The sequence below is a fragment of the Erythrolamprus reginae genome, chromosome 1 (genome assembly GCF_031021105.1).
Source record: "Erythrolamprus reginae isolate rEryReg1 chromosome 1, rEryReg1.hap1, whole genome shotgun sequence".
NCBI lineage: Eukaryota > Metazoa > Chordata > Lepidosauria > Squamata > Dipsadidae > Erythrolamprus > Erythrolamprus reginae.
In genome coordinates, this window is record NC_091950.1 from 419,517,095 (window position 1) to 419,530,928 (window position 13,834).

Below are 13,834 nucleotides of genomic sequence, written 5' to 3' on the forward strand. Positions count from 1 at the left end.
CTGTAAAGGACTGTGAAGTGGTATATAAGTCTAAGTGCTTTTGCTTCTTATAGGAAATATTTTAACTGGGATTCTTGCACTGACTGTGTGGAAACTCAGAAAAACGGTTACCCAATCTCTTTTTAAAAACTTACAGTGTTGAAGCACCCACAACTTCTGGAGGCCAGTTATTCCACTGGTTAATTGTTTTCACTGTCAGGAATTTTCTCCATAGTTCTAGGTTGCTTCTCTCCTTGATTAGTTTCTACCCATTGCTTCTTGTTCTACCATCGGGTGCTTTGAAGAATAGCTTGATCCCCCCTTTTTTGTGGCAGCCCCTGAGATATTGGAACACTGCTATCATGTCTCCCCCTAGTCCTTCTTTTCACCAGACTAGATATACCCAATTCCACAATTGCTCTTTGTATGTTTTAGTTTCCAGTCCCCTAATCATCTTGGTTACTCTTCTCTGCACTCTTTCTAAAGTCTCAAAATCTTTTGTATATCAAAGCAACCAAAACTGGATCCATTTATCCAAGTGTGGCCTTGCCAAGGCCTTATAAAGTGATATTAACACTTCACGTGATCTTGATTCTGTCCCTCTGTTTATATAACCAACACCCTTGAAGACAGGCTCAAATTACAGAAGAACCTGGACAGACTAACACAGTGGGCCCACACCAACAAAATGATGTTCAACATCAACAAGAGCAAAGTCCTTCACCTAGGTAAAAAAAAAACCTGGACATACATACAGCCTGGGAGAAACCCCTCTTAGCAGTAGCGACAGCGAAAGAGACCAAGGAGTCTTGGTGGATAATCAACTAAACATAAGCCAACAATGTGCAGCAGCAGCCAAAAAAGCCAACACAATCCTAAGCTGCATCAACAGGGGAATACACTCCAAGACCAGGGAAGTCTTAATACCACTCTACTATGCCCTGGTCAGACCACACCTGGAGTACTGTGTTCAGTTCTGGTCACCACACTTCAAAAAAGACATTGAAACTCTGGAGAAGGTGCAGAAAAGAGCAACCAAAATTATCAGGGGTCTAGAAACCAAGACTTACGAAGAGAGACTGCGGGAACTGGGCATGGATAGCCTAGAGAAAAGGAGGGCCAGAGCGGACATGATAGCAGTCTACAGGTATACGAGGGGATGTCACAGAGAGGAGGGGATCACTTTATTCTCCAGGGCACCGGAGGGCCGGACGAGGAACAACGGCTGGAAGCTGACCAAGGAGAGATTCAACCTGGAAATAAGGAAGAACTTCCTGACGGTCAGAATGATCAACCAGTGGAATAACCTACCAGCGGACGTTGTGAACTCCAATACTCTGGACATTTTAAAGAGGAAATTGGACTGCCATTTGGCTGGGATGCTATAGGGTTCCTGCTTAGGCAGGGGGTTGGACTTGATGACCCGCATGGTCCCTTCCAACTCTAACAATAAGTAAGTAAGTAAGTAAGTAAGTAAGTAAGTAAGTAAGTAAGTAAGTAAGTAAGTAAGAAATAAGTAAGTAAGTAAGTAAGTAAGTAAGTAAGTAAGTAAGTAAGTAAGTAAGTAAATAAATAATAACCTAGAATTGTGTTGATTCTTTTGGCTGCTATCAAACACTGTGGCTCACATATAAATGGTTGTCCACTAGGACTCCAAGATCCCTCTCACAGTTGAGGGAGGCACCACATATATACTGTGCCTGTGCATTTTGTTTTCCTTGCCTAAATGTAGAAGCTGACTTTGGCTTAAAGGCCCCTTCCAATGATTCAATATATGAACTATCTCCTTGGATAGCTTGTACTGGCTTTGCAAGGGCTCTCATTCCACCCGTGAAATGTTGTGTCACGTTAATCAAACCAAACCTTCCCAGACAATTCTTCAGTATCTAGAGATTACATCTGTTTACAAAGGCAAAGCTTCCCAATGTGCTTGGAAAACCGATAAAGGCAACAACTTACTGTACTTCCCCCCTTGACAGAAAGCAGGCCTCCACTGTGGATAAAAGCCCAAAGGCCTGATCGCTCCTTCCTGTCCATTCTATGATGTCGGGAGTAAAAAAAATTGATTGGATGTGTTAAAATAACCTTAAGGCAGCCTGTGCCTGTTTTAAGTATGTCACACTTGACGGCTGAGTTACAATCAATTGTAAAGATTATTTGGAATAAACTAGAGAACAGAGATTTTGTTTGATTACCTTGAAAGGGGATCCGTTGACTATAATACTAATACTAATAATAATAATAATAATAGTAATAATAATAGTAGTAATAATAATAATAATAATAATAATAATAATAATAATCAGACAGTAGAAGAAGAGAAGCATGCATTAGCTGACTATGTGAAGGGGAGCAAAGAGTCAGCGTTGATGGAGGTCAACAATAGGAAACTTCTCAAGATGAAGCAAACTGAGGACCAGTACAGAAAAACTGTAACTCAATGTCGTATGGACAGTTGGCGGAACAAAGCATTGCATGGACAGTTCTTGGAGAAGATTGAAGGCAAAGTGGATAAAGAAAAGACCTGGTCATAGCTTACAAGTGGAACACTCAAAAAGGAGACAGAAGGACTAATACTGGCGGCACAAGAACAGGCCATTAGAACAAATGCTGTCAAAGCCAGAATTGAAAAATCAACAGACGATCCAAAGTGCAGACTGTGTAAAGAAACAGATGAAACAATCGATCACATACTCAGCTGCTGCAAAAAGATTGCACAGACTGACTACAAGCATAGACATGATGCTGTGGCACAGATGATCCACTGGAACTTGTGCCGGAACTACCATTTACCAGTGGCAAAGAACTGGTGGGATCATAAGCCCGAAAAAGTGGTCGAAAATGAGCAAGCAAAACTACTGTGGGACTTCCGACTTCAGACTGACCGAATTCTGAAGCATAACACACCAGACATCCTGATTGTGGAGAAAAAGAAAGTATGGATCATCGACATCGCAATCCCAGGAGACAGCAGAATTGAGGAGAAGCAGCTAGAGAAATTAGTGAAATATGAAGATCTAAAAATCAAGCTGCAACGACTCTGGCATAAGCCAGTGAAAGTGGTCCCAGTGGTACTTGGCACGCTAGACGCAGTACCAAAGGATCTCAGTGGACATTTGAAAACCATCGGAATTGACAAAATCTCCATCTGTCAATTGCAAAAGGCCGCTTTACTGGGATCGGCAAACATAATTCGCCGCTACATCACGCAGCCCTAGGTGCTTGGGAAGTGCCCGACTGGTGATGAAATACGAAATCCAGCATAGTGATCTCGTTTGCTGTGTTGTACTGACATCATCATAACAATAATAATGATGATGATAATGATGATGATGATGATGATAATAGTAGACACGATGCTGTGGCACAGATCATCCACTGGAACTTGTACCAGAACTACCATCTACCAGTGGCAAAGAACTGGTGGGCTCATAAGCCTGAAAAAGTGGTTGAAAGTGAGCAAGCAAAACTACTGTGGGACTTCCAACTTGGAACATAATACACCAGATATCATGATTGTGGGGGAAAAGAAAGTATGGATCATCAACATCGCAATCCCAGGAGACAACAAAATTGAGGAGAAGCAGCTAGAGAAATTTGCAAAATGCCAAGATCTGAAAATCGAGCTGCATAAGCCAGTGAAAGTGGTCCCAGTGGTCTTTGGCAAGCTGGGCGCAGTGCCAAAGGATCTCAGTGGACATTTGAAAACCATCGGAATTGACTAAATCTCCATCTGTCAATTGCAAAAGGCCGCTTTACTGGGATTGGCACACATAATTCGCCGCTACATCACGCAGTCCTAGGTGCTTGGGAAGCGCCCAATTGGTGATGAAATACGAAATACAGCATTGTGATCTCATTTGCTGTGTTGTATTGTTGAAATAATAATAATAATAAGAAGAAGAAGAAGAAGAAGAAGAAGAACAACAACAACAACAACAAGAAGAACAATAAAAATAAGGAAGCATCCACTGCTGATATTTTTCACATGTATGTTTTGAAAACCAAAATGTTTTTAGCCACCAAGAAGGAGCCCATCTAAGGCAGGGGTCTGCAATCTTGGTAACTTTAACATTGTAGACTTCAACTCCCAGAATTCTGGGAGTTGAAGTCCACAAGTCTTAAAGTTGCCAAGGTTGCAGACCCCTGATCTAAGGAACAAATAGGTTTGGGAGGTCTGATTTCTCACAATAAATCTTGAGGTCCAGCCCATTTAAGCAGCAGGCTCCAAGGTGACTTTACTGATTTTGGAAGGAAAAGCATTTCGGGTTTGATTAATACTTGGGTGAGAGGCAACCAAAAGCTTTCAGCTAGATGGGAAGGCAACAGACATACAACAACAACAGAGCTGGAAGGGACCTTGGAGGTCTTCTAGTCCAACCCCTGCTTAGGCAGGAAATCCTACACTAGAAGGAGATGGTAAACTGCTTCAGCATTGAGAGTATAAAGCTATAATGGAGATGGCCATGGGGTTACTTGGATTTCAAATCTAACGTTCACATTTTTATCAGGATTTATCATCTACAAACTGGATGTCGGTTACAAATAGCTCAACAAGGTGATTAGACTCATGGAAGGAAGTTAGCTGAATGACGTAAATTTTGTTCTCGAGCATCAGAAATGACTCAATCCTAGATTTTAAATTGTGCTTAGTCTTCTGTCTGGTGTTCACAATGCTTTGGGGCTTATATTTTGGAAACCTACGCATATTTCTTCTCCATTACTGTTAGAGTACTACTTTTCCTCTCTGTATCTATCTTCCTCTCTCTAACTCTCTCTTTCTCTCTGTTCCTTCCTGTTTCTATCCCTCTTTCTCTCCCTTATCTCTCTTTCTCTCACACACTTTCTCTCCTTCGTTCCTCCATCCCTCCATCCCCGCCTGCCACATTCTCTTTCTCTCACTCTCTCTCTTTTCCCAAATGAAAACCCCATTTCACACATCTACTGTAATGGAATCTAGTCCACAAAGCTCATGCCAGAAACTCCCAAATACAGTATTTATTTATTTATTTATTTATTAGATTTGTATGCCGCCCCTCTCCGGAGACTCGGGGCGGCTAACAGCGACAATAAAACAGTGTACAATAGTAATTTGGTATTAGAAATGATTAAAAATCCATTAATATAAAAACCAAACATACAGACATACATACTATGCATAGAATTGTAAAGGCCTAGGGGGAAAGAGGATCTCAATTCCCCCATGCCTGGCGGCAGAGGTGGGTTTTAAGTAGCTTACGAAAGGCAAGGAGGGTGGGGGCAGTTCTAATCTCTGGGGGGAGTTGGTTCCAGAGGGCCGAGGCCACCACAGAGAAGGCTCTTCCCCTGGGTCCCGCCAGGCGACATTGCTTAGTTGACGGGACCCTGAGAAGATCCACTCTGTGGGACCTAACTGGTCGCTGGGATTCGTGCAGCAGAAGGCGGTCCCTGAGGTAATCTGGTCCGGTGCCATGAAGGGCTTTATAGGTCATAACCAACACTTTGAATTGTGACCAGAAACTGATTGGCAACCAATGCAGACTGCGGAGTGTTGGTGTAACATGGGCATATTTGGGAAAGCCCATGATTGCTCTCGCAGCTGCATTCTGCACGATCCGAAGTTTCCGAACATTTTTCAAAGGTAGCCCCATGTAGAGAGTGTTACAGTAGTCAAGCCTCGAGGTGATGAGGGCATGAGTGACCGTGAGCAGTGACTCCCGGTCTAAATAGGGTCGCAACTGATGCACCAGGCGAACCTGGGCGAACGTCCCCCTCGCCACAGCTGAAAGATGTTTCTCAAATGTGAGCTGTGGATCGAGGAGGACGCCCAAGTTGCGAACCTTCCCTGAGGGGCCAGTGATTCTCCCCCCAGGGTAATGGACGGACAGATGGAGTTGTCCTTGGGAGGTAAGATCCACAGCCACTCCGTCTTGTCTGGGTTGAGTTTGAGCTTGTTGACACTCATCCAGGCCCCAACATCCTCCAGGCACCGGCACATCACTTCCACTGCTTTGTTGGCTGGACATGGGGTGGAGATGTATAACTGGGTATCATCGGCGTATTGATGATACCTCACCCCATGCCCTTTTTTTGCCCCAAGGGGCAACTGTACTTTCTAGTTTTTCTTCGAAGACATTTCGCTTCCCATCATCCAGTCAGAGCTGAAGAAGCTTCTTAGATGAGAAACGAAATGTCTTCAAAAAAACCCAGAAAGTCCAGTTTCTCTTGGGAAAAATTTAAAAAATCACCTTTGGGACAATCATGACCTGGATGATGAAAAACCTCCATAGACACTTATGCCAGAACAACAAAAAAAAAAAGTTTTCAAGCTAACCATTTTGTTTAACCAACCAGAATCTATTTTTATTTCGGTTTATTAATAACATACATGGCCCACTAGGACAAACAGCAGGCCCTTGCGTTAGTAATCTAATGTATTTTAAAAGGACAGGAAGTGGAGAGAGGAAGAAAAAAACCCAGTAGAAGTTAAATAACAGAATTCGTATCAATGATAAGGGTAGGAGAGGAATCCCTGCAGCTATTGTTACCCTTCTCCACAAATAGCAAAAGGCAGAATAAAGTATATAAATGGGAAATCCTGTATCTTTTGCACAATTTATATATATAGCCTTGGCTCACGGCACTTGGAATGGAGTGGTCATTCTTGAGCAAGTGGCTGCATTCGACTAAACCTATCCAGAAATAGCTCCATTGTTCAATCACACTATTTTGAAAGCCGTCCAGGAACAACGCTAAGAACAACAGAACAGATCCTAACTTTTCCTTCGCTGTTCATCTTTTCTTTGAATTGCCTTTCGAGCCTCCTTGCAAAGCCCGCCGCTTTTCATTGACAGGAAGTCACTTAAACATCCATCTTTTGACTGGCAAGCAATATAGGACTATGAGGTAAGCACCTCAAACATGCTAACAAAGCGGCCGATAAAATAAAATCTAAGAGCAGGCTCTCGATATCTCTTTTATGGATGGCCAATTAATGTTTAATGGCATCTATTAAGAACCTCTGCGTTTCCGAAGCTGACTTCGATCTACGCCAGTCTTGTTAAAAGAGGTTCCCGAGGTTCTTCATCCACTTTGATTAGCTTTTTTATAATTTTTATAATTGGGGGAAAGATCAAAGGCAACATGAGAAAATATTATTTCACTGAAAGAGTAGTAGATCCTTGGAACAAACTTCCAGCAGACGTGGTTGGTAAATCCACAGTAACTGAATTTAAACATGCCTGGGATAAACATAGATCCATCCTAAGATAAAATACAGGAAATAGTATAAGGGCAGACTAGATGGACCAGGAGGTCTTTTTCTGCCATCAATCTTCTATGTTTCTATGTTTTCCCCCGAATTTTATCTTTTTTACTAGCACTTGGTTGTGGGTTTCTTTTAAAAAACTTATTATACTATAAACAGTGAGAACAATTAATCAGTGGAAAGACTTGTGAATGTTCCAACCCTGGAAGTTTTTAAGAAGATGTTAATAATAATAACAACAGGGTTGGAAGGGACCTTGGAGGTCTTCTAGTCCAACCCCCTGCTTGGGCAGGAGACCCTACACTACTTCAGATATATGATTGTCCAATCTTTTCTTAAAAATTTACAGTGTTGGAGCATCCACAACTTCTGGAGGCAAGCTGTTCCACGGATTAATTATTCTAACTCTCAGGAAATTTCTCCTTAGTTCTAAGTTGCTTCTATTCTTGATTAGTTTCCATCCATTGCTTCTTGTTTTACCCTCAGGTGCTTTGGAGAATAGCTTGTCTCCCTCTTCTTTGTGGCAACCCCTGAGATATTGGAAGACTGCTATCCTGTTCTCCCCTGGTCTTTCTTTTCATTAAACTAGCCATGCCTAGTTCCTGCAACCACCTGTCCAATATGCTTAAGTGTTCTGTCGAGCTCTCTGGTAGACTCCTACCAAAAATGCACAGATACAATTTCAGACACACACATGTTTGAAAATTCAAAACAATGTTCTTTATAATGAAAATGCACTTAAACCAAGCCCTCTTTTGGTGTAGCAAAGAGAACTCGTCTCCAAACAAACTGGTAATTTGTACAAGTCCCTTATCAGTTCTGTGATACTTAGCTTGCAGCTGTGAGGCAATTCACAGTCCTTCTTTCACAAAGTGAAACACACTTTGCTCTGGTTTAGTTTCAAAGCGGGGGGAAATCAGCACACAAAGGTTGAAGTCAGTAAAGCAGGCACGAAACACAACGATCAGATAATCCTCCACAACGGCCAAACCCACAGGTTGCTATTTATAGCAGCCTCACTAATTACCACAGCCCCACCCAACCACAGGTGGCCTCATTTTCTTTGATAATAATCTCTCAGTTGTTGTTGCCTATGCATCGCTCTCCGCATGCGTGGCTGTATCATTAACTCTTGTTCTGAATCCAAGGAGGAGCTAGATAATTGATCTCCTTCTGAGCTGTCTGCCCCACTCTCCTCCTCCCTGTCACTCATGTCTTCTTGGTCAGAGGAGCCTTCATCAGCAGATTCCACCGGGGGCAAAACAGGCCTGCAGCATGTGGATGTCTCCCCCACATCCACAGTCCATGGGGCAGGAGCTGGGCCAGAGCTAACCACAACAAGTATTACCTGTACTTAAGACATAATTTTGGTCTCTGGTCTTGGTCAATGTGTACACCCTTGATTGTGTTTAAGACGATGTAGTTCTAAGCTTCCTAAACCTAGGATTGTAAGTCTAGTTGCGTAGGGTATTCTGTTGCGAGTGGAGGAGTGGAGGGCTCTTCTAATAACATATTTCTGGACATTTTCCAGAGAGTTTATGTCTGAAATGCAGTGTCTGTTCCAGACAGATGAGCTGTATTCAAGGATTGGCCTGGTGAAAGTTTTGTATGCTCTGTTTAGTAGTGTGAGATTACCGGAGCAAAAGCTACGTAGGATTAGGTTAAAAATTCTTGAAGCCTTTTTGGCGATGTTGTTGCAGTGGGCTTTGACACTTAGGTTTGGCACTTAGGCAGTTTAATCAGTGCAAACACAAAACAATGACAATGACACAAAACATACTGAAGCACACAACAGATACAAACTTAAAGTAAACCGCTCCAAACTCGACTGCAGGAAATACGACTTTAGTAACCGAGTAGTTAATGCATGGAACTCACTACCAGACACTGTAGTATCATCACCTAACCCCCAAAACTTTACCCTTAGACTGTCCACTGTTGACCTCTCCCGATTCCTAAGAGGTCAGTAAGGGGTGTGCATAAGTGCCCCAAAGTGCCTTCCGTCCCGTCCTAATGTTTCTCTCTTACTAGTATCATGTATATAAATATTATATCTTTGTATACCATTAATAATGTACCTGACAAAGCAAACAAATAAATAAAATAAAAATAAATCTGTAGGAGTTGGAGGCCATCATAAATTTGAACAAACAGACCTCTGTTTCCAAAGGGAGGCTTACCATGGAGAGGGGAGCCAGACGGGCTGCTGGAAAGGCCTGGCACGGGACTGCAGCGCCCTCCTTGCTTGGTGGTCAGCTCCTGCTCGATCTCTTCCAGCCCCGCGCTCTTCTGGAAGCGGCTCATGCGGTTGACGACCCGGGGTGACAGGTGGGTGCGGACGCAGGGCTGCCCTCCGTAGGGGTTGATGGGGAAGACGTGGGAGGTCCCCCGGAGGGTGCTGACCGCCACCCACCGGCAGTCGTGGCTGAAGGCGATGTCTTGCACCTGGAGAGGGAAGACGGGCAGGACATCAGGGGCTGCAGGTATCTCCGGGACCGCCTTCTGCCGCACGAATCCCAGCGACCGATTAGGTCCCACACAGTTAGCCTTCTCCGGGTCCCGTCAACTAAACAATGTTGTTTGGCGGGACCCAGAGGAAGAGCCTTCTCTGTGGCGGCCCCGACTCTCTGGAACCAGCTCCCCCCAGAGATCAGAATTGCCCCCACCCTCCTCGCCTTTTATAAGCTCCTAAAAACCCACCTCTGCCGTCAGGCATGGGGGAACTGAGATACTCTTTCCCCCTAGGCCTTTACAATTTATGCATGGTATGTCTGTCTGTATGTCTGGTTTTATAATAAGGGTTTTTAGTTGTTTTAGTATTGGATTGCTACATGCTGTTTTTATCACTGTTGTTAGCTGCCCCGAGTCCATGGAGAGGGGGAGTCCATGGAGAGGGGCGGCATACAAATCCAATCAATCAATCAATCAATCAATCAATCAATCAATCAATCAATCAATCAATAAAATGCGAAGGCAATTTGATAAAGCGGAATATTTGTAGCGCAGGGTTGAAATGAGGAGTCCTGGGGGCTCTCTGAGGCTTGGTTTTTCTGGCAGATGTTTCATTAATTAGGGAGCATCAGGGCTATATGGGAGGGGGCTTGTGAAGTGGGAGAGAAGGAGGAAGAAGGGGGATGGGGAAGAGGAGTGGGGGAAAGAAGATTGTGGGGCCTTGGTTGCTCTCTGAGCCTGGTCGTTTTCTTGCAGCTGTTTCAAGACCCAACCAGGTAACATCACCAGTGCTAGAAGTGAGTGGAGTTTGTGGAGAGGAAGAGGAGGAGGAGGAGGAGGAGGGAAGAGTGGGAGGAAGACTGGGGGGGGTTTGGTGCTCTCTGAGCTTGGCCGTTTTCTTGCAGACGTTTCATTACCCAACTTGGTGACGTTATCAGTGCTAAAAGGGAGAGGGGTTTGTGAGCTGAAAGAGGAGATGGGAGGAGAGAAGGGGGAGAAGGGGGGGAGGAGGAAGAGGAGGAGGAAAAAGGGGAAGGGGAAATTGTGTGGGGGGTGTCCATCACTGGAGGTTTTCAAGAAGAGATTAGAGAGCCATTTGTCTGAAAGAATCTCCTGCTTGAGCAGAGGGTTGGACTAGATCAGGGGTGGGCAAAGTTGGCTCTTCCATGACTTGTGGACTTCAACTCCCAGAATTCCTGAGCCAATCATGCCAGTTCAGGAATTTTAGGAGTTGAAGCCCACATGTCATAGAAGAGCCAACTTTGCCTACCCCTGGACTAGATAAAGCAACCACCAACTGGTGGTCCATGAGAAAATGTTGAAGATCCATTTTATATCGCACTAAATACAAGGCAAAGGTTGCAGGTTCAGGTCCCAGTGGATATGGCTAGCTGATGAGGCCAAAATAAGGCCGAAATAGATCTATCCTAGTCTCCTTTAATTTTCAAAATTCAGCAAAAAAAAAACATGTGACACATACAGATAGAATTGTTGGCTATCAATAAAATTAACTGCCTTGGAAATGGCCCTGGGTTGGGCCGAGAGGCAAATAAGGAGCTGTGATGTTCCTTCAATACAACAGGGTGATTCGACACAAAAATATGTAATCCTTCCCTGGTGCAGAGCTGAAGGGATTGGATACTGTAGCCTAGAGGATAATTCTCTGCCTTACAAGGCAAAGGTTGCAGGTTCAAGTCCTAGTGGGTATGGCTAGCTGATGAGGCTAAAATAAGGCCGAAATAGATCTAGCCTAGTCTCCCTTAATTTTCAAATTCAGCAAAAAAAACATGTGACACATATACATATTTATATATATATATTTATATATATATAAATCATATTATGGTCCGCATGCAGGATTTAAAATTATGAATGTAGTGGTCCCTGAGGTCTGAAAGCTTGGTGACCCCTGCTATACTGCTCAAAAAAATAAAGGGAACACTCAAATGACACATCCTAGATCTGAATGAATGAAATGTTCTCCTTGAATACTTTGTTCTGTACACAACAGCCTGGGAATTGATTGTCAATCAGTGTTGCTTCCTAAGTGGACAGTTTGATATCACAGAAGTTTGATTTACTTGGAGTTATATTGTGTTGTTTAAGTGCTCCTTTCATTTTTTGGGGGCAGTGTGTAAGAACTCCTGCCTTAATCAATGAGTTGGACTAGAAGACCTCCCAAGTCCCTTCCGGCTTTGTTATTCGGTTATTGTCAAGACTGACTTGCAATGCACTTCTACTCACAATCTGACAATCAGTAAAAAGGCCTTGTCTTACAGCAGTTCATTTAGTGACCGTTCAAAGTTACAATGGCACTGAAAGGAGTGATTTAGTTATGACCATTTTTCCACAGTTGTTGTTCTGTCCCCGCAAAGAACGTAACGCAACGCCCAGTTTGTACGCACTTGTTTAATCCAAACACCACTACTAATAAACGCCTTACGAGTGAATATGCACACACCAATCTGCAAGCAATCTGTTTTGGCTAGTGGCTAGTTAATTTAATTAATAGCTGGTATCCGTTCAAAGAGTTTTAAAGCCAAGAAAAGCAAATATGTCTTGATATCTTAGGTAGCTTCAGAGAGTTGGCAAATTGCCTAGAGGTAGTGCTTGATAACCGAAACAGCAGCAGAGAAAACAAGGCAGAAGTCTTTCCGACATGGAGGAGACGATGATCAGATGGTTTTCACAAATGTTGTTCTCTGCAGCTTGTTAGCTGCCTGTGATGTCTTAGGGGAGGGGCCAATTGGTCCCCAGTCTTACTCCCAAGGAGACCTCCTCTAGAGTAACCATTCCTGTCTCTTGGCAACCCTGCAGACTCGTACATCAAGAATAGGAGAAGCCTCTTCCTCCTTATCACTGCTCTGGAGATTCTGAAGACCCTAGCTGACCCTCGGCCTCTGGCACCGAGTCCTCACCATCCTCCCCACTACCCAACTCAGCACCAACTGCACAGGCCGCTGACACACCACCAAATCTGTACTCAATCTGCATAGTCTGGAGGACAGATGGAAAAGGGGGGACATGATCGAAACATTTAAATATGTCAAAGGGTTAAACAAGGTCCAGGAGGGAAGTGTTTTTAATAGGAAAGTGAACACAAGAACAAGGGGACACAATCTGAAGTTAGTTGGGGGAAAGATCAAAAGCAACATAAGAAAATATTATTTTACTGAAAGAGTAGTAGATCCTTGGAACAAACTTCCAGCAGACGTGGTTGGTGAATCCACAGTCACTGAATGTAAACATGCCTGGGATAAACATAGATCCATCCTAAGATAAAATACAGGAAATAGTATAAGGGCAGACTAGATGGACCATGAGGTCTTTTTCTGCCGTCAGTCTTCTATGTTTCTATGTTTCTAAGCCTCTTCCTCCTCATCACTGCTCTGAAGTGTTGGAGATTCCGAAGACCCTAGCTGACCCTCGGCCTCTGGCACCGAGTCCTCCCCATCCTCCCCACTACCCGACTCAGTACCAACTGCACAGGCCGCCGACACACCACCAAATTGGTCTCCTCTTGAACAGGATCCGCTGCATGAGCTGCTGGCAGGCCACAACAGTTGACCTTTGCAGCATCCCCAAGATCATGTGATCAAAATTCGGGTGCTTGGCAAGTGTCACACATTTATGACGGTTGCAGTGTCCTGGGAGGTCACGTGATCTTCTTTTGTCACCTCCTGACAAGCAAACTCAAGCGGGGAGCCAGGTTCATTTCACAACTGCGTCACCGACTGAACAACAGCAGTGATTTACTTAACAATTGTGGGAGGAATGATTGTAAAATGGGGACAAAAGCCACTTAACAAATACATGTATCTCGCTTAACAATGGACTCTGCAAAAGGGGTTGATAAAACCGATTCTAAAGTGTGAAATAGGGTTGATATTCCTGGAGGCGTCTGTAATATGGTAAATGATTTAGCTTTACTGGATAAATGGTCAAAGCAATGGAAACTGCAGTTTAATGTTTCCAAATGTAAAATAATGCACTTGGGGAAAAGGAATCCTCAATCTGAGTATTGTATTGGCAGTTCTGTGTTAGCAAATACTTCAGAAGAAAAGGATTTAGGGGTAGTGATTTCTGACAGTCTCAAAATGGGTGAACAGTGCAGTCAGGCAGTAGGGAAAGCAAGTAGGATGCTTGGCTGGATAGCTA

At 43.7% G+C, this 13,834-nt stretch overlaps 1 protein-coding gene across 1 annotated transcript in view; it reads right to left on the reverse strand.

The window, feature by feature from the left end:
- The window catches only part of BCAS3 (BCAS3 microtubule associated cell migration factor), an 845,338-nt gene that overhangs the window by 552,780 nt on the left and 278,724 nt on the right, over positions 1-13,834 (reverse strand). The window contains 1 exon segment of the mRNA XM_070735381.1: positions 9,406-9,670. Within this exon segment, the coding sequence (XP_070591482.1) occupies positions 9,406-9,670 (265 nt within the window).